General features: G+C 42.0%; 1 protein-coding gene across 1 annotated transcript; it reads left to right on the top strand.

The window, feature by feature from the left end:
- The first annotated feature begins 977 nt into the window (after positions 1-977).
- Positions 978-20,108, top strand: LOC119087491 (glycoprotein-N-acetylgalactosamine 3-beta-galactosyltransferase 1-like). The gene is given in 5 exon segments (XM_037203321.1): positions 978-1,396; positions 10,518-10,892; positions 19,046-19,148; positions 19,151-19,264; positions 19,266-20,108. Coding segments are annotated over 5 exon segments (1,854 nt in total).
- The last annotated feature ends 276 nt before the right edge of the window (positions 20,109-20,384 follow it).

The raw sequence follows: 20,384 nt of genomic DNA, 5'->3' as shown, positions 1-20,384 counted from the left end.
TTGCAATGAGTCACTGATCTGGTTCAAGGTCTCTGGCTTCTGGTACACCATCAATACTAGACCCTCACTGAAACTCCTCTTGAATATCCTGATGTTGCCTCAAGTCATGGAGATCCTGACTATGGTTCTAAAATACCAGTCCCTTCATGTACTCCATCCAGCAGGTGGTTATAGATGGGGTAGATGTTGGGGTGGGCCAACTCAAAGCCCTGGGTATGGGTATGAATGGTAGTTGATTTGCTCAGTAGTCTGGGCAGCTGGGACACACTGTGGTGACATCTTGTGTATCCTAATAAAATTTGCCTGAAGATCAGAGAGACAAAGGAACAAGTCACAGCCACCACCTCTTACCTCATTAACACCTCAGCCTGAAAAGGCTTTCTAGCCAAAAGGCCTCTAGCCAAAAGGGATGTTTCTGCTCAAAAGCCTTAGTTCCTGTCTCCTCATGCCTTATATACCGTTTTCCACCTACCCTATCACTTTCTTCTCAGTGCTGGGATTAAAGGCATGTGATTCCCAAGTACTGGGATTAAAGGTGTATGCCACCACTATTTGGCTCTGTTTCTCTCCTAGACTGAATCAATCTCATGTAATCCGGGGTGGCTCTGAACTCAGAGATCCAGACAGATCTTTGCCTACCAAGTGCTAGTAGGATTAAAGGTGTGTGCCACCACTGCCTGGCATCTGTTTAATCTAGTGGCTTGTTCTGTCCTCTGATCTTCAGGCAAATTTTATTAGGGTATACAATATATCACCACATTACCCTCTCAGGCAATGGCCCAGAGCCAGTTCTTCCACACCCATGCCATTGGGACCAGCTCTCTACATACTTGGTGAGGGGTGGGGCCATCTCCCATGAGTGTGGGGTCAGCTCTCCTGTGAGGGGTGAGTCCAGTGGTCAGCGAGGAATAGAGCCAATTCTCCCAGGGCTAGCAAAAGGTGGGGCTGGCTCAACACAGCCTTGGATTTCAACACACATGGTTCCTATGGCCCCTGTGGTAACATGGTCATCAGAGATCAACTTAGACCCTAGCTACGGCAGGACCATAGACCCAGATGTGGCCCTCAGCTGCATCTCAGGCCTGGACATCATCATGGCCCTAGGTGGCAGGGCAGGTCACTCAGATCTGTATTGCCCTGGCTGCAGCATGACACTCAGACACCAACCTAGCCTCAGATGGCAGCCCAGACCATGGGTATCTGCATGGCTTTCAGTGTTAACTGAAGCCATGAAGATCAACAGAGACCCTCGGAGCAGCAGGGTCACAGACTTGGACATGGCCTTTGGTTGTCGCTTTGGCTCCAAAATCACCATGGCCCTGGGTGGCCGCACAGGCTACTCATATCAGCCTGGCTGTAGCAGCAGCATGGCTCTTGGACACCAACATGGACTCAGGTGGCTTTTTAGATCCTACGCATACAATTGCCCTTGAGTGGTACCTGAAGCCATTAACATCACTACAGAACTGGGCTGCTGTATAGCCAGGAATCTAGACATGGTCCTTGGCAGCTGCTTAAGCCCAAATGTCATTATGGCCTTGGTGGCCATGCAGGCCACATAGCTCAGCATGATACCTGCAACAGCAACATCGTTGGACACTAACATGGCCCAGACCCCAGGCATCCATGTGGCCTTCAGTGGCAACATGGGTCATAGTAATCAACACAGTCCCTAGCTACAGTAGGGCCTTGAACACATACATGGCCCTGCAGAGCATCACCATGGCCCTAGGTGGCAAGCAGGACACCCAAGTGAGCCTGTTCCTTAGGGCCTTTGCCTCTTTTATTCTGCCTCTTTCCATAGCACGTGAACCAGTCCAATTCCTGTTCTCACCCAATTTTCTACCATGTATTTGCTCATCATAATGGCGCCTACCCATTCAAAGCCACAGATACTAGGGGGAGAGGTTAGATGTCTTCAGCAAGCCCAGACTGGAGGACCCAGGCAGACCTGTGGCTGTTTTCAGCCAGCACGGGACATGAGGACACAAGTGTGCCTGTGGATGACTTTCACCGGCCTGGGCCTTTAAGACACAGGCAGGCCTGTGTCTGTTTTCAGCCATCCTGGGTAGTGAGGACCCAGATGGATCTATGGCTGTCTTCCACTTCCCTGGGTTTTGAGGACCCAGGTGGGCCTGTGTCTGTTTTCAGCCAACCCAGGAAGTGGGAACCCAGGGGGGCCTGTGGCTGTCTTCCACCTTCCAGGTCCTTGAGGACCCAGATGAGCCTGTGTCTGTTTTCAGCCAGCCCAGGAAGTGGGAACCCAGGTGGGCCTGTGGCTGTCTTCCACCTCCCTGGGCCTTGAGGACCCAGGCAGACCTGTGGCTGTCTTCCCCTTGGGTGGGCTCTGAGGCCCCAGGTGGGCCTGTGGCTGTCTTCCACCTTCCAGGTCCTTGAGGACCCAGATGGGCATGTGTCTGTTTTCAGCCAGCCCAGGAAGTAAGAATCCAGGTGGGCCTGTGGCTGTTTTCAGCCAGCCTGGGCTTTGAGGGCCGCCACACTTTCTTACATTTATCATTTCAAAAGTCAAGGCCAGCCCTGCCTCCATTCTCTTCCTGAATTCATACTTCTCTTCCTAGGTCTTCATTCTCTAGCAACTGACCTCCTGCATTTCAGAACTGGGAGGTAGATAGAACCAGGAAATTAGAGATACATGGGAGTTATGCTGGTTGAAAGACGTTCTAAACTGAGTCGTAATCTGTTATAATCTTCCTCCATGAAGGAGTTGCCTTAGAGCACTTCAGATCTGTAAGTAAGAGCCCCTGCCAAATCCCCAAGGCTGGTGTTTCATGGGTAGAACCGGGTGGCAGAGGCCTGGGCTCTGACTGTCAAGGAGTTTCAATGTCTGTGAAGATTTATGGCAATTTTCTTTTCTTAAACTTATCCCCAAGTTAGTTCTAATAACAAAACGCACAAACCTATTTGTTTGGTAAATGCTACCGTTTCTACCATTAAAATGATAGAGGAGAAACTAGGTATAATAAATTGATGCTACAATGGGTCTAATAATGTTGTTTAGGAAATGTTAAGTTAGGTAAAGGGGCACTTGAGGATGAGCAGCACATTAGCCAGACGTGCTAGAAGCCGTGGGAAGGAAAAATCTGTACCTCAAACATAATTAAAGCTTAGGTTTGCCGAGAATATGCTTCTGTTAAGATTTTTTAACTAAGGTGCTTTTCAATTGAACCCTGTTGCCATAACAAAAAGAGATACCTCTGGCTCACAGCTGTCCATCGGGACCATCCCCACGTCAGTAAATATGCCTCTCTAGGGCAATTCAAAAGGGACAGCACTGGGTCAGGGCCATTAAGTCCTCATCTATCATTAGGTCTGGGGTCACTTATCAGGAAGAGCACTATTCTACCAGCCAGGCAGGGTGGCTTTGGTTAACAGCTGCCTCAGAAAGCAGCTTGAGTCTGTGTCAGAATGACTGTGGCAGTTTTCTACACTGTAAATTTCCCCATTTGTTTAAACAACCAAATCTTAGAGCTTCTGTCTCTGTGAAACATGTTTAATTGCTCACTGTGTAACTTGGGGCCATATAGGCTGAGGGGAATTTCTGTTCAAGGCTTGGTTCCCCTTTGTGCATTAGTCAGAACCAGGCCTGCAGTATTATTAAATACCTTTCCTTTATTAATCATCAAGAGCTGGAATGATTTCTCACTGGGAAGCCATATTAATTCTACAATATCATCACTTCACCATTAAAGGTTTGTTGGCTATTCCCCACCCCCCAAAAGAGTAGAATCTCTTTTTTTTTTTTTTTTACTTTTTTTTACTCTTTCTACTGAGAAAATCAATAACCAGTTCCCATATAAAGCAGCTCAGTGGTTCTGACTGCTATAAATTCATATGAAGAAACAGCTATTCCATAATATTTGTATCCCCAACACCAAGTTTCTTAGTTCTCCTTTGATATGTCTTGATACTAAAAGAGGTTCCTTCTCTGTTACCCTTGAAACATTGCAAAATCAGCCCTGGGGAAGAGAAGGACTTTATTCTTATCAATATGCTTCCACAGCTGGAAGCCAGATGTTACCCTGTCACCTCTGCAGACACAAAAATGTGTCATCCAAAATTCTACACCAGCTGATCCAAGATGATATCTGAAGTCAATGTGTAATAGAAGTATGTCTTCCCAGTGAGGAATCACTCCGCACACTTAGAGATTAATAAAAACAAATGCTCTTTATAGTGCTTGTCTGACTCTGCCTAGCACCCAAAGAGGAGCTGGCCTTGAACAGAAGGCTGTACTAACTTCTATACACCTCAGCCTTATGTATTCCACATACACTGTCATCCTTAAATCTCTTAGATCTTGGCTCAGGTTACACTTTGAACAATTAAACAGAGACAGGATATTACAAGTCTAGGACCTTGGGCAGATGGAAAATTTACACAGCAAAGATACTGCCAGAATTATTTAAGTACACAAGTGGTTTTTGTTGTTGGTGGTGGTGGTAGTGGTGGTTTTTGTTTGTTTTGTTTTCTGAATAGTTCTTCCCCAAGGTAATCTTGATCAACTGGCAAAGTCATGCTTTTCCTGTTAAGAACAAAGGGAACTTAGTGGCAGAGCAGGACCTTGTGCTGTGACCCTGTGCTGTCCCTGGACCTGCCTGTGACAGGCATGTTCTTTGGGGCTAGGCCTAATGTTAGCTGGTCAATCCTGGTGAACAAACGTTTACATCCTAACACCATAAATTTTAGAGCACTCTATAATAGCACTCTAACAAGCCTGGTTAGCATACTACTTATCTTTGGGGTATTTTGGAGGGAGCATCCCTTAGCTAAATTCTCCTTTGTATGATTTAGTATCTCCTAAGCAAATGAATTTGTAACCAATTGTATTATGTTGAATTTCTTCTTCATCAGAAGGACAAGATGAGATCAGCTCCAGCTAAGAGGTAGAAAGCAGAAAGGAAAGGCACGGGCTGCCTAAGGATTCTAACACATGAAGGTATAATAGTCATGCATGGTCTGAAAAATAATTTGGTACAGGGAAGCATGGGGTAAAGCAGAAAGTGATAGGAGGGTGGGGGGCAGAGTGAGCCAGGCTAGATGTTACTAAAGTTTACTAAGATTCTAACAAGATAAAGAGGAGAGTTGACTATTGGTTTTGAGAATGGTATCTCTGCCGCCTTTAACACCAAATCTGTGGCAATCAGGTGGGGAGTGGATGACCCAGCTGATGGAGGAAAGGGGCGTGAAAGGGGAGGACTTTCAGACTGCAATGGACATTGAAAACAATAATCTCTCAGGCTATTGACAAAATAAGATGAAAACTGACTTAGCAACTAAAGGAAGACAGAATTTCAAGGGTATCTTGGGTTTGGGGTTTTCGGTTGTTGTTCAAAATACAGAAAATATTAAAGCATATCCGTGTATCCATGGGAATGCCCAATTTGCAAGGAAAAAAAAAAAGTTTGCAAGAGAGACAGGACAACATTAGAACACGGTATTGAGCAGGCCAGAAGTGAAGGCTAAGCAAAGTTAGGAACCTGAGAAGGCAAGTGCAGGGACATTGAAAGAGATGGGCGAGGTTTCCAGTACAGGGATGCAGAGACTCAATCAGACCACAGGAAACACAGTGTTTTGTTTTCTTTTTCCCTTGTTGCTTTTCTATTTTGTAAGACCAATGAGGGAATCACAGCTGAGAGTAAGAGGAGCTTGTGGGTGTTTACAGAGACAAGAGATTGTTACAAGGAATTTATCACCTTGTCTGAGGACCACTAGGCTATTGTAGAGTTTCAGTATAAAGTGTACACACTGTCTACAATTTGACTTTTCTCAGCTTCTTCACATTACAGGTAACTATTTAGTAGGTGAAAATTGCATCTTCCTAGTTTGACCCCAGATTCAAAGGCAGGATGATGAGCACTCTTAACACCTTTTAAAAGGCATAGTCAATGTTCTGGCCATGAAATTTATGTCTGAGTAGACAGAATGAGAGGCCTCAGGAAATGTGTCAAGTTGTTCTTCCCTATGCCCTATCCTTCGTTAATGAGGGTGTTTAGCATACGAATTCATGGTTACTTCACCAACAAGGAGTAGGTCTGGGTAACGCTACTGTATATCACTAATAGCATTTGGAGGGTTCTTTGTGAAACCTGAAGTGAGTTCAAGTTCTGTCTGTTCTCTGCCTGTCCAGCTTCTTCTGTTGGAGCATAAAGTATATGTGCAAGTCTATTCTTACTTCCCTTCCTGTGGGCATTATGTAATGGTATGTAAAATTCTTTCCTAATTTTTTAGAATATGAAAGAAGTCATAGGCTCTTTGCCAGGAATTGGGACAAATGGTTTCATTATCTAGATGTAAGAAAATGCCAACTAGCATGGTAAAACCATGATAACTCAGGGTTGCATAAAACACTTGAAAGGTTTAATAGAGATTTATTAATTCTTATTAGTTTGAAAACACATGCAATTATGCATCATTTCTGCTACATAAGCAATGACATAAGAATCACCACTTTTAAAAGTGATTATAAGGCCAATTGACCAGGATTAAAAGATAGATATGATTCAACTGAGACACCATCACACTGGTCTCTCAGTGGCCTGTTAAGGCTTTCTGCAACATCATGAAAGCAACTGAGCCTTAGGAAAATGACATCATACCACTTAAAGGAGACCCTGACATTACACCTAAGCCCAGGCATGATTCCATCAGGGTCAGTTTTGGGTGTGGAAACCACAGAATTATTGTCATCATGATAATTAATTACTTAGGAGGACTAATGAAGGTAAATTTTTGTGTATACCTTTCCTCCATGTTGCAGATCTTATGAAGTATTTGGAAAGTTCTTTCTAAGGAATTATTTTATACTTAATATCATGACATTATTTTAAGATTGGCATAATTCCTTGGCTTTTAAACTTACATATGGGAAGGGCTGGCAGCCAAGAGACCAGACTTCATTTTCATTGGCTGGAAATGCTAGTTTCAGCACAATATGAAGTGCATGCCTGTGAATTGAGCACTGAGGAATTCAGGAAGCTGAGGTAGGACAATTATAAATTCAAGGTCAGCCTGGCCTGAATAGGAAATCCTGTCCCTAAACAAACAAACAAACAAAAACATAAAACCTCTTAGATTCTGATGCAAAAAATGTGAAAGAGGCTCCTGTCACCACAAGCATGCATTCATCCTATAGCATTCTATAAGGAAAATAATACCTCTGTTCAAGATGTTGGTCAGTGAGATACCATAAACACACAGATATCACAGGCTATTGCCAACACTTTTCATTACCCTCTGAACCATGAGAGTAAAACTGTGTTGCTGAATGCACCTCATACTTGAGTCATAGAATATGGAGACATCAGACTCATATTAAGTGGAAGCTTCATATCTTCTGGCTATCTTCATAGTGCTGGAAGGTTCTAAGCAATCTAATGGGGGAGAAAAGTCATCAATAGTCTTACCCAGCTGTGAGCCCTAAGGGTTACAATAATAACTGGCCTGGCAAGATATGCCTGTTAGTACAATAGAGGCATGGAGTTATGGAAGCAACCAATCACTTACTAATTAGATTTAAAGTCTACTCCTCAAGAGGGAAACTCATGCCCAACACTATTAACCAGGCCAAAAATATCCTTGGCTGGTAAAGTCGTAGACCACAAGGGATAACCTACTACTAAACTTTGCTAAATGGAGATAGTATTAATCTGCCCCCCAAGTACTTATCTTTATACTTGTAGATTACTATATTGCTCAACTCTAATTATAGAAACTTCTTTTTACAGAAGATGGTGATTAACACAGAGACCCACTACTGGTAATGTAAAGAGGATAAGAGACTTTGGAGTACTCAGCTCTAAACAGGTCATCTATATCATATCTTCTTCCTCTAAGGCTCTAGGATCATTGCAGAAGAGGCTAGAAAAATTTCAAAAACCAGATGTGGTGGACCTCTTTAATAAAACAGCATTTTCCAAATATGTCATGGTCATGGCACATGAACTGTCAACAGTTGTGACTGCATCCACAAGACTTGAAGAAGTTCAAGCCATCCAAAATCCAGCATGGATGGGAGAGGTATTTTTGAAGTCCCTTGAAGTCCCACCCTTAGCTAAGGAGCTATTAGATAGCATGGGAGGGAGAGTCCATTTTCTTCATGCATGCAGGCTCTATGAGGCTACCCATGTTCTTGTTGATGTTTCTGCATCTGTGACAAACAGGCAGCAGATTTTTAAAAGTAGCACATGAAGTTGAGAGTAGAAATTGGGAAATAGGGAGAAAATTGGAGAGGAGAGAATGGGGTGAGTTTGATCAAAATACATTATCTGCATGTATGACATTCTGAAACAACAAAAAGAAACATTGAAAAGAACTGGCAAACAGCTGAGCATGGTGGTACAAACCTAATCCAAGCACTCCAGAGGCAGAAGCAGGTAGATCCTTACGAGTTTGAGGCCAACCTTGTTTACACAGTGAGTTCCAGGACAATCAGAGCTAGATGTTGTCTCAAAAATAAACAAACAAATAACAACTGTCAAACAACTGACTTAGCAACTCCAGAATACAAGAAATAATAACCCAGCCTTGGAATGTTTCCTATAATAAATAATTTATCATTTCAATTTGGTATTTAGCTAAAAAAAATCTTATAAAAATATAGGAAAGAAAACACCATCCCAGATTCAGATATGAAGGTTAATAATGAGGTCCTGGTACCATAAATATGCAGTTGTATTTTACTATGGAGAAAACTTGCTTAAATACAGGTCATTCAAGCTCTGCATGTTTGGGAACTCTGTTTCTCTAAGTCTGACACTAACAAATCTCTCTGGCTCCTTTCAGGCTCTGTAATCCTTCCCCTTTCAGGCCTGCCAGCTGCAAGCCTTTGCTGCCATCCTCTGTGCCTGCGTGAACTCACAACCTCCCCTAACCCCATCTCTTCCCTCTGACAAGGAGACTCTGCCATCATTCCTTTGTTTTAGGGTGCCATCTATTTCTCCTTTGACTCCTGGCCAACATGATTGTCAAATTTAAGTATAATTAGGTTTAGTTGAGAGCAATGAGGATTATCTGGCTTCTGGTAGGTTATAAAAATATTTCACGTTGTTGTTTCTTTATTTGAAAGTGTTCATCTGGGTAAATGAGTCTTTCAAAAAGACATTCCCAGACAAGCATCTGTCCTCTTCTCTATTCCTCCCCAGTTCCTAGACTTTCAGGTTCATGCTTCTTTAGGCCTTTTGAAAGATTCAGTGGGTCAGACAAAGTCAGAGAGCTGAAGAGGACTAGAAAGGGCAGTGTTGGGCATTACTAAAAGCAAAATAATGGCTAGTATTGATCTTCAGCATTGATCCTGCCTTTTTCTTTCTGAATGATTTTACAGTGTTTATTTAAAATAGTTTCCCAAAAATCAATACGAATTTTAAAAGCCTTCATTTCTTCTTGTCCTTAGCAACTAAACACAGTGTTGGGCTTAAGGTAGAGGATTTAATTCCATCATTACACATAAATCTGTTCACCTGCTCTGTGTAGTTGTACATGCAGATACCATTTATGACTTTATACTTTTAAAAGTCTCAGTGCACATGTAAGCAACTTTAAGTAAAATTATTGAGTCACATGAACACACCAAAAGACATGGGAATAGGAAAGAGACTAGCTCAGAACAAGGGGTTCAGTGGGAGGGGGAGGGGAGGAGAAGTTAATGGAGGTGCATATGATCAAAATACATTATATGTACATGAAACTGCCAAAACCTTAATGTAAAAAGTATGATTTATGTTTTTTGTCATTAAATAACCAAAAATAACATCAAGAGAAGAATTGTGCAACAGAGACTCTTCACTACTGTTTTTTTACTGTGATCTGTCAGCTAGCGTATAATCACTGTTAGTTCACAGTGAGGCTAGCACTGTGTTAGGCCCCCAGCTACAGACAGGAACAAAATACAACCCACACATTCGTTTCAAGTTCTCCTAGGTTTACAGAGGGAAAAGGGGGCTGGCTGCTGCAACAGAGGTTCCGCCAAGGCTCACGGGGGATGATGGCGTTGGGTCAGCCTGGGGAGTTGACTTGGGGCAGGTTGATAGGAGGCCTGGCATTTGGATCATTGGCCTGACAGCATTATTTCTTTCAAAGTGTTCTTTCTAATTCCTGACAAAAAGTCTATGGACTTTTCTATCACACTGAGAGTTAAAAATGAATTTCAGATCCTGTGACACAACACTCAGAGGAATCAAGCAGAAACAGACAGACGGTGTTCCTTCATGCTTTACAGTGTCTGATGAACAGACAACACACCTAACTAGAACTTACCTCAGGGTCCAACTGCCTATGGTGTAACCACACCCATACTCTAGATAAGAACCCAGCCTCACGGAGTAATGTAGGCTGGTGTTTGCCACCTAAGTGCCACAGGAAGCCCAATAAGCAGTTGTTTTGTATTGTGAGCTACGAAAAAGCAAACCATTTTTTCCAGCAGTTTGGGGTGGGCTTTTCTTCATTTTCCTGTGTCTTCTTAAGAGAGTAGCGCCCTGCATGTCATCACTCCCTATTTCCAGGTTACATCACCATCTCCTTTCAATCGTGTGGGAAGCTCAAACTTTCCCCATCCTACTGGGCACTTTTGGCTTGCTGCCTCTTCCCATGGCCGCCTTCATGAAGGGTTTGCTGGAACCTGGCAGAGACAAGAACTGGTGGCCTAAGATAAGCACTGACAGTGGCAAGCACGATACAAAGGTGGGACAATGTGAGCCACAATCAGACTTGTCTGGTGCAAGATCAGAGTGTACTGCTGAGACCCGGGGTGGGGTGGGGGAGCAAGAGCGGAGTGATCTAACACCAACGTCCAGTCAACTGTGGATGGTACAGCCTGCAGGACAGTGTGCTCCGAAAAGTCCCAGAGGGGAAATCAAAATTAAACAGTGTCAAAGAAGGTATGTTAGTCAAGGTTCTCTAGCGAAGTGGGACCAATAAGAAAAGTGAATATAGGTGTGTGTGTGTGTGTGTGTGTGTGTGTGTGTGTGTGTGTGTGTATGTGTGTGTGTGTGTTTCATTAACTCAGCTTACATTAAGATAGTAACAAAGGCAAATAATCTTCCTCCTTTCTTATTTGGGCTGCAACAAGAGGGTGACTCCCATACTCAGAGAGAGTCTACTCACATCAATTAAGGCAACCAGGACAATTCTTTAGTTGGTGCTCTCTACTCAGATGAACCTAATTTATGGCAAGTTGACTTAAAACCAACTATCATAGAAGGTAAGAAAGGAATATTTAAGGACCAAGTCACTGGGGTCAACTGTTTCTGACAAGTCCAATCAGAAATAGTGGGTTTTCTGATTTCTTTTTTAAAAATTATTTTTATTTTATATTTATGGGGTGTGTGTTGCCTACAATACCTCATGCTCAAAGAAGCCAGGAGAAGGGCCCAGATCCTCTGGAACTGAAGATACAATTGTGAGCCTCCACATGGGTGCTGGGAACAAAACCTGGATTCTCTGAAATAGCAACAAATTCTCTTAACCACAGAGGCTTCTCTCCTGCCCTGTTGGTTCATCTCTGAGACATGATCTCACTATGAACAATTGTTAGCTTTAATAGATTACGTTCATTCTGGCAGGAGCCAGGATTTTTTCCATTCTGGCCTCATGTGCTTTATGTTGAGTTCAAACCAACCAATGGCCTCAAGTTTGGAGTGTGACCCAGATGGAAAGTCAAAGCCCACAGGGACGACATGTCACTTTGCTGTGAGATACAATCACTGCACACCTAGGTCCCTTAGCTGTTTGTGCAGGACTTCTGTCACTCTCAACTCAGAGATTTTTAGCAACTGCAATGATGAAGTATCCAGCAGATTTGATAAAGTCACCAGAGGCCTTGTAAACAAAAGATATGTGAGAAATGGTCTGAAAAAAGGCAGGGTACACAGAATACTTCTTTGTCTTGTTTTTTAACTGTTGGGTCAATAGTTCATCTGCTGGAAAGGAAGTAAGGCAAATTTAAATTCTGCCAGCACCTGCAGAGGAGGCATTCTTTGAGTACTTATGCTAACATATGAGATGTCACTGTTCAGGTAAAGTGGGGGGGGGAGGAGGGCAGATCAACTATGCTGGACTGTCCCTTGTGTTTGCCTGGAGTGACTCTGTTAATTATTCTCTTTGCAAAGAAAATTCTACTTGAAATTCCTGTTTGAGGATGTTGCCTGCTTTCTCTGGGGACCACGACTGATAGAAATGTCAGACTTTCATTCCTTCTTATCCTAATGCTTGAAAAAGAATTGAAAGCACATCATTCTAGTAAAGGAGTCCATCTGGTTTGTTGATGCTTCAATAATACTATTTGAGTTGTTTTTAAGGAAACTTAACTACAGCCAAACTCTTCAAATGGTACTGTTATGGAAGGAATATATCACGATTAACACATCTTTTTAATTATCCAAGTATCATCTGCCTATATACCAAAGTCTTTCCCTTCTTTTAGTAAAAATAGATTTTTTTTCATACAATATATCCTGACTATAGTCCCTTCCCTTTGTTCCTCCCAGTTCTGCCCCACTTCCCATCACATCCGGATCCACTCCCTTTCTGTTCCTCATTAGAAAACAACAGGTTTCTAAGAGATAACAACAAAACATAACAAAATAAAATATAATACGATAAAACAAAAACCTTTACATTAAAGTTGGACAAGGCAAACTAACAGAAGGAAAAGAACCCAAGAGAAGGTATAAGAATCACACACCCACTCATTCAAACATGCAGGACTCCCTCCTTCCCCCAATAACTAAACTGAAAGCTATAATATGCCTGGTGCAGAGCCATGCAGGCCCTGTGCATGCTGCTTTTGTCTCTGAGAGTTCATACGAGCTTTGCTCAGTTAATTTAGGAGGCCTTTTTTTCCTGATGTCCTCCATCCCCTCTGGCTCTTACACTCTTTCTGCCTCCTCTTCCTTGGAGTTCCCTAAGCTTTGAGGGAAGGGATTTAATGGAGACATCCCATTTAGAGCTGGGTGTTCCCACGTCTCTCTCTGTCTTCGCATAATGTCTAGCTGCAGGTCTTTGTATTTGTTCTCATTTGCTACAGAAGGAATCTTCTTTGATGAGGACTAAATGAGGCACTGACCTATTCATATAGCAGAATATCATAAGGAGTCATTTTATTATTAACTTTTTTTGTACTTTTTATTTATCTTAATTTTTTTTTAACTTTCATTGTTTTCTCATACATTATTGCTCTAGGTCTCTCAGCTATTTTGTCTATGGTTCTTGGCTACCGAAGCAGAAGAGGGAGCCCATGCCTGACACTCCCTGGATGGTCAGGAACCAATAGATCTGAGCCTAGCCCAGTCTTCATCAGAGAAGCTTCATCCAGCAAATGGTGGGAGCAGATGCAGAGACCCTCAACCAAACAATAGGCAGAGCTCAGACTGAATCAACAGAAAGGAGCCTTTTTGAGTCTGAGTTAGGTTCTCCACATATATGTTATAGCTGTTAGCTTGGTGTTCCCATGGGACTCCTAACAGTGAGAATGGGAGTGTCTCTGACTCTTTTGCCTATTCTTGGGCCTCTTTTTCTCCTATTGAGTTGCCTTGTCCAGCTTTGGTATGAAGGTTTGTGACTAGTCTTGTTGCAACTTGTTATGGTGTGTTTGGTTGATATCCTCGGGAGGCCTGCTCTTTCCTGAAGGGGAATGGAGGAGTGGATCTGGGGGAAAGGGGATGTAGTAAAGAGAACTTGGAGGAATGAAGGGAGAGGAAACTGTGGTTAAGGATATATTGTATGAGAGAATTTAAAAAAATAGTGTTTTAGGAGATGGTGTGAGTTTCAAGGAGATTGTTCTGTATCATTCATACCACCTGGCATGGGTACAGAGCAGCTGACTAAGATTTGCTTGGGCACCAGGGAATTCAAATTAAACTGCTTTGATATTCCAGATGACTGCAATCATAATGGCTGTCATCAAGAAAACAAGTGAGGAAAAATACTGGTGAAGCTGTATGGAAAGAGGAACCTGTATTCACAGTAGGACTATAAACTGTGCACCACTGTGAGAATATGCTCAGAGGTGTCTTGTGATCCAGCTATATTACTCTTAGATACTTAAGTCAACACCACAGAAATGCTGGCTCATTCATGCTTACAGCTGCACTACTCACAATATCCTGAAAATGAAACCAGCCTAGATGTCTATCAGCAGATGAATGTATAAAGAGAATGTATTTCCTACACGCAGTGAAATTTTATGTAGCCATAAAGAAAAATGAAATCATGGCATTCATAGGGAAATGGATGCAACTAGAAAACCCTATGTAAGCAAAGTAAGTTAGACTCAGAAAGACAAATACTATGTTCTTTGTTACATATAGCACCAAGGTCTAAAATTCTATGTGTGTTTCTATATGTATACATTTGTATGCAGGTGTTGGGAGGTAACAAAACTTGAAAGGGAGTTTTGAGAAGTAAGAAAAATATCTTCAGAGATGTGGTAAATAGAGAGCAATCTGGATACATGTGTTTTCTTTCTTTCTTTCTTTCTTTTTTCTTTCTTTCTTTCTTTCTTTCTTTCTTTCTTTCTTTCTTTCTTTCTTTCTTTCTTTCTTCCTTCCTTCCTTCCTTCCTTCCTTCCTTCCTTCCTTTCTTTCTTTCTTTTGGTTTTTCGAGACAGGGTTTCTCTGTGTAGTTTTAATGCCTGTCCTGGATCTCACTCTGTAGACCAGGCTGGCCTTGAACTAACAGAGATCCACCTGGCTCTGCCTCCCCGAGTGCTGGGATTAAAGGCGTGGGCCACCACTGCCCAGCTGGATACATGTATTTATAAAGCAGGAGGGGTACTACCTGGGGGAAGAAAGAGAACCAGCTGAAAGAGTAAAGGGCACCAATGACAGCACTGGGGAAGGCGAACTAATGAGACCATATCAACATACGATGAAACCCAATACTTTGTCTGCTAACCTAAAAATGAGTTTTTTATTTGTTTGTTTTTGGTTTTTCTTTTTAGACAGACGTGCTGACTGTTGCATTTGGTTGCATGGCTAATCCTTCTCATGTTTGCCTGTTGTGTTCACGTCTATCTTTGCGTATGGAGCAGTTCTCTTTACCTTCTCTGCCTTGGAAAACATAAACACTGGGCTTTGTCTCCTTAGTGCAAGACGGTAATACCCATGATGGGTCTACGTGACAAAAACCACTTCTAAGAAAATATCTTATCTAACATTCATTATTCTCCTCCCACCCCCATAATCAACTCAACTCACACATTTAAATAGCTTAAGTCCTAGAAATGATTTTCAAAGACTTAATACAATGGTCAGAATAAAGAAAAAAAATCAGTTACAAGATAATCTGTTTCCACACAGAAATGTCTTTATTTTAAACCTTTAACAGTCTTTTTTCTTGAATATAAAATTGAAAGGCAAAGTTAATTTACATATTCAATGTTTATTAAACTCCATTGTAATATAAATTTTTATCAAACATCCATCTTTTAAATTTTGTATGTGTATGGGTGTTTTGCCTACATGTTATCTGTTCACCACATAGTGCCTGGTGGTGGGTGAAGCCAGAAGAACGTGTGAGATCCCAGAATATATGAGACCTCTGGGACTGGATTTATAGCTGGCTGTGAGCCACCATGAGGGTGCTGGGAATCAAACCTAGGTACTCTGGAAGAGAAGCCAGTACTCTTAACCACTAAGTCATCTCTCCAATCCCCTGACATCCCTTTTCAATATTAGTTTCTTTGGAAACTTCAATTTCATAAGCTATATTCCATTTTAATAACCCACAAAACTGCCAACAATAGCTTTGATTCAACAGATGATAAACTTCATAGTTCTCACAGTTGCTCCTGAGCAGCAAATGGGATGGAAATATAGTACAGGTTCACATGAAGGGACACAGAATCCCACAGGTGCACACACAATGGGCCATTAAAACTCTGGATGGGGGGCAGGGCATGAGAATGGAGCTGGGAAGAAAGACTTGATCTGCAGCTACTGTAGCTTCAGGCATTGCCTGTGCCACTGCCCCCGTCCCCCCACCTAGGCACATTCCTGCAGAACTGCACTCAGCTGCACGAAGCCCACTTAGCTGAAGACAGCCTAGAGAACTGCTGCAGTCCTCACATAGGTGACCCCCAGGACCAGCAGCAGACAACTGCCTCAGCTGGCAGAACTCACCTCCTAAATGTCCTCAAACTCATGGGTGTTGCTGGAGGGCTTCTCTCCAGGTTCCCCAAGCCCCGCAGTCCCACAATCCACTTATAAAATAATCACTCAGACGCTTATATCACTTATAAACTGTATGGCCGTGGCAGGCTTCTTGCTAACTGTTCTTATATCTTAAATTAACCCATTTCTATAAATCTATACCTTGCCACGTGGCTGGTGGCTTACCGGCGTCTTCACATGCTGCTTCCCCTGGCAGTGGCTGCAGTGTCTCTCCCTCAGCCTTCCACTTCCCAGCATTCTCCTCTCTCCTTGTCCCACCTACTTCCTGCCTGGCCACCTACTTCCTGCCTGGTCACTGGCCATCAGTGTTTTATTTATATAGAATGATATCCACAGCATTTCCCCTTTTTTTCTTTTTTTAAAAAGTAAGGTTTTAACTTTAACATGGTAAAATTACATATAACAAAACAATTATTGAGCAAGAATTACAGTTACAATATTAAAGATGTCCTATCTATCTTATATTTGTGAGTTTAAGGTTTTATATCTAACTTATCTTTTATCATAACTGAGGAAATTACAACTATCTAGTTTTCAACCACATCAAAGACCTGAGAAGGAACATAATGGTACCTGAGAAATGGTAGATGGATGCAAGCAACTTTCAGGAATCTTGCAAAAGTAGACCAAGACAGTTGGCAGCCTGGACAGTCACCTAATGTTTTTCAGCATTGTTGGTGCATTTAAATTGGCTACAGGCCTAGAGTATCTGACAGACCATTTTTAGAAGCAGGAATTCTGAGAGACCATCTTACCCTGTCTTGGCAGAGTACAGTGGTTGCTTTCCTTGTGTCCTGCTTGTCCAGAAAGGACAGCATTGCATTTGTACTGTCAGCCATGAAGGCAAGGGCAGTTCTTTGCCCAGTAGGCCATTTTGTGCCAAAAAGACAAACTTCCAAATGGAAATGTCTTAGAAGCCCAACATTCTCTCGGGATCAATTGGTGTAGCCAGGAGCAATTGTGTCTCACATCAACAGAATTTTAAGTTATTTAAATGCCATATTCTCTAGGTCTATGAAGTGTTTGAAGATTACCTATCTATCTGAAATATATCTATGTATACCTAGAAAACTTAACTAACATGGCTACAGATATGATTATCATAGATGACTAATTATTAATCTATTTTTTAATTATCCATTACAATTTTAAATGAGTTACATAAACATAATAGCTCAAACAAGAATAGAAATATATATATATATATATATATATATATACACAGTATAACAATATTAACTTCAAGTTTGTATCAATAAACCAAAATTCATACCAATGTAAAACATTTTAAACATAAACTAAAATCTATACCAATGTAAAACATTTTAAACAAGTTGTTCTTTAAAAGTAGGTTGATTAATCTATCCTTTTATCTTATCATCTCTATATCCTCCTATATATCTATATCATATCCCCTTTTCTTTTTTAGAAAGAGATCACATTTATAATCAACCTGTTTTAAATAAAAATATTGGTTTTCTCTGTCCCACACCAGAGGGCTCTTCTGATTTGGGACACAAGAATCGCTTAACCATTTTTTTTTTAAAGCAATATGTCTGGGTTTAGAGGGGAGTGAGCCAATTCCACCTCTAAAGCTAGCTTGGTATATTTGGGAATTTGGGCGTAGCATCTCTTAATACTTCCTGCTGGAGGGGGGCGCTGTATCTTATGGGGATGCAAAGAAAATTTTAGACCTATGGGGTAGTCCGTGAGGCTGTATTGTTTGAACCAGTTGCCTTGAAACCGCTCTGGATGTTGGATCATCTGGGCCATGGTGTCATCGGAGACCTTTCAGGGGGTCTTGGCTGGTGAAACCTGATGTATCTTAATCTGGAACAAATCCACAGCCTCTGGCTTTCTGTGGAAACAAAAGCAGAACCTCTTTTCCAAAGCAACATATCCTTAAATCCAAATTTTGAAGTCAAGGTATCTTTAAAATATACATTTTGGCATAACTCAACAGCTTTTGTAATCAAATGTTTTTCTTCAGTTACGAATATCAAAGACAACATAATCCAGATTCTCTGTGTGGTAGCCATTGTTACGTGGCTTATTTTTTATATTACCTTGAGCCTATTGCTTTAAACTGCACTATTCTAAGACTGAAATGGTGCTGTGGCTGCTGGCTCCACCCACTTCAGCTTCCCAACATGGCAGTGGTACATTTTCTGCCAGCTCTGGGAGTCATCAAGTCTCAGAAATAGTGGGTCTAAGCTTTTATCAAAGCAGCGTGTAGCCCAGAAACCTTTTTTTTTTTTTTAAATACTAGCAAAGACAAAATCTACCACACAGCTTAATGTGCCGCTGGCAGACTCCTCATTCCCGCCATACTGCTGGTCAAACGCACACGCCAGGAACCCACCAGTGTTCAAACCCGCGTTTTGCGGCATCTAGCTGCCCGTATGAGACAAGAAGCAGGAACCTGGTTTTGGCTCTGTTTAGAATTGGTTATTAAATATTCTCAGGTTTAAGGTGGAAACTCGAGCCGTTGGGCACCATTTGTTGCTGGAGGGCTTCTCTCCAGGTTCCCCAAGCCCCGCATTCCCACAATCCACTTATAAAATAATCACTCAGATGCTTATATCACTTATAAACTGTATGGCCATGGCAGGCTTCTTGCTAACTGTTCTTATATCTTAAATTAACCCATTTCTATAAATCTATACCTTGCCACGTGGCTGGTGGCTTACCGGCGTCTTCACATGCTGCTTCCCCTGGCAGTGGCTGCAGTGTCTCTCCCTCAGCCTTCCACTTCCCAGAATTCTTCTCTCTCCTTGTCCCACCTACTTCCTGCCTGGCCACCTACTTCCTGCCTGGTCACTGGCCATCAGTGTTTTATTTATATAGAATGATATCCACAGCACATGGGTGCATTGGTTAGCCTTCCTCTGCGGATCAATCATTGGATTTCTTTTATGTGCTCAGCTATTTGCTATTTTGTTGGATGAACAGAGTGGCAACGACCTATGGCTCCTAATTATTCCATTCAGAATCCATCAAATGATATCAGAGAAAATGGTCAAAAAGGATTGGTGACATTGAAAATGAATACCGGACATAAGTATGAAGACACAGACATTTGCGGCAAAACTCTACCAGAAGGTGAAGATTCTTTGCTGGATAATGACAAGACCACAAAATCTGCAGGTAAGAGCCAAACACGTTAGAGCCACGTGGGCCCAGCGTTGTAACAAAGCACTGTTTATGAGCTCAGAAGACAACACAGACTTCCCTGCTGTTGGATTAAACACTGAAGAGGGCAGGGATCAGTTGTTCCTGAAAACCTTAAAGGCCTTCTTGTATGTTCATGGCCACAACCTAGAAGATGCAGATTGGTTTATGAAAGCAGATGATGACATGTATGTTATAGTAGACAACCTGAGGTGGCTTCTGGCAAATCATGACCCGGAGCAACCCATGTATTTTGGGAGAAGATTCAGGGCTATGAATGTAGATCAGGGCTACATGAGTCGGGGTGCAGGCTATGTCCTGAGCAAAAAAGCCTTGAGGAGAGTGGTGAATGGGATAAAAGGGAATGGTTGTGACACTTTTATCTCCTTTGAAGTTGTCATCATGGGACAGTGCTTACAAGCAGTCAAAGTGAAGCCAGGTGACTCCAGAGACCCCACTGGGAAAGAAACTTTCCACCCCTTTTTGCCAAAAAATCACTTAATTCCAGGTTTGCAATACCAATCCTTTTGGTTGCACGAATATAATTATTACCCTCCCATATATGGACCCAACTGCTATTCTGATTTTGCGGTTTCTTTTCACTATGCAAATGCTAGCGCCATGTATGAGCTGGAATATCTAGTTTATCATCTCCGACCATATGGTTATGCATATAGATATCAGCCTACCTTACCTGAAAATCTACTAAAGAAAAGAAACAAAGCAAGGCAAAAGGAAGATGTAAAAGATTAACCCAGGAAATGCTTGAGATGTATGCAAGAGCGAAGGTGGAGTGGCCAACCTTGCATGAAAAAGGAACACTTGGCTGAGCAAGCCTTTCTAAGTGAGGAAGTGAACACTGTATTAAAACAACAATGACATCCAAGTTCCTGAATATAAACTGAGGGTATAGCAGCAGCTGCAAGCTGTATTCAAGTTCCTCATTTATACATATATATCTGATAATATTTTAAACACACTAGCCAGATAGAAGAGGGATTTTGTACCTGTTTCTAACTACACTCATCA

Source organism: Peromyscus leucopus, chromosome 2 (genome assembly GCF_004664715.2).
Source record: "Peromyscus leucopus breed LL Stock chromosome 2, UCI_PerLeu_2.1, whole genome shotgun sequence".
In the NCBI taxonomy this organism is placed as follows: domain Eukaryota; kingdom Metazoa; phylum Chordata; class Mammalia; order Rodentia; family Cricetidae; genus Peromyscus; species Peromyscus leucopus.
This window is presented reverse-complemented; position numbering and strand designations above follow the sequence as displayed.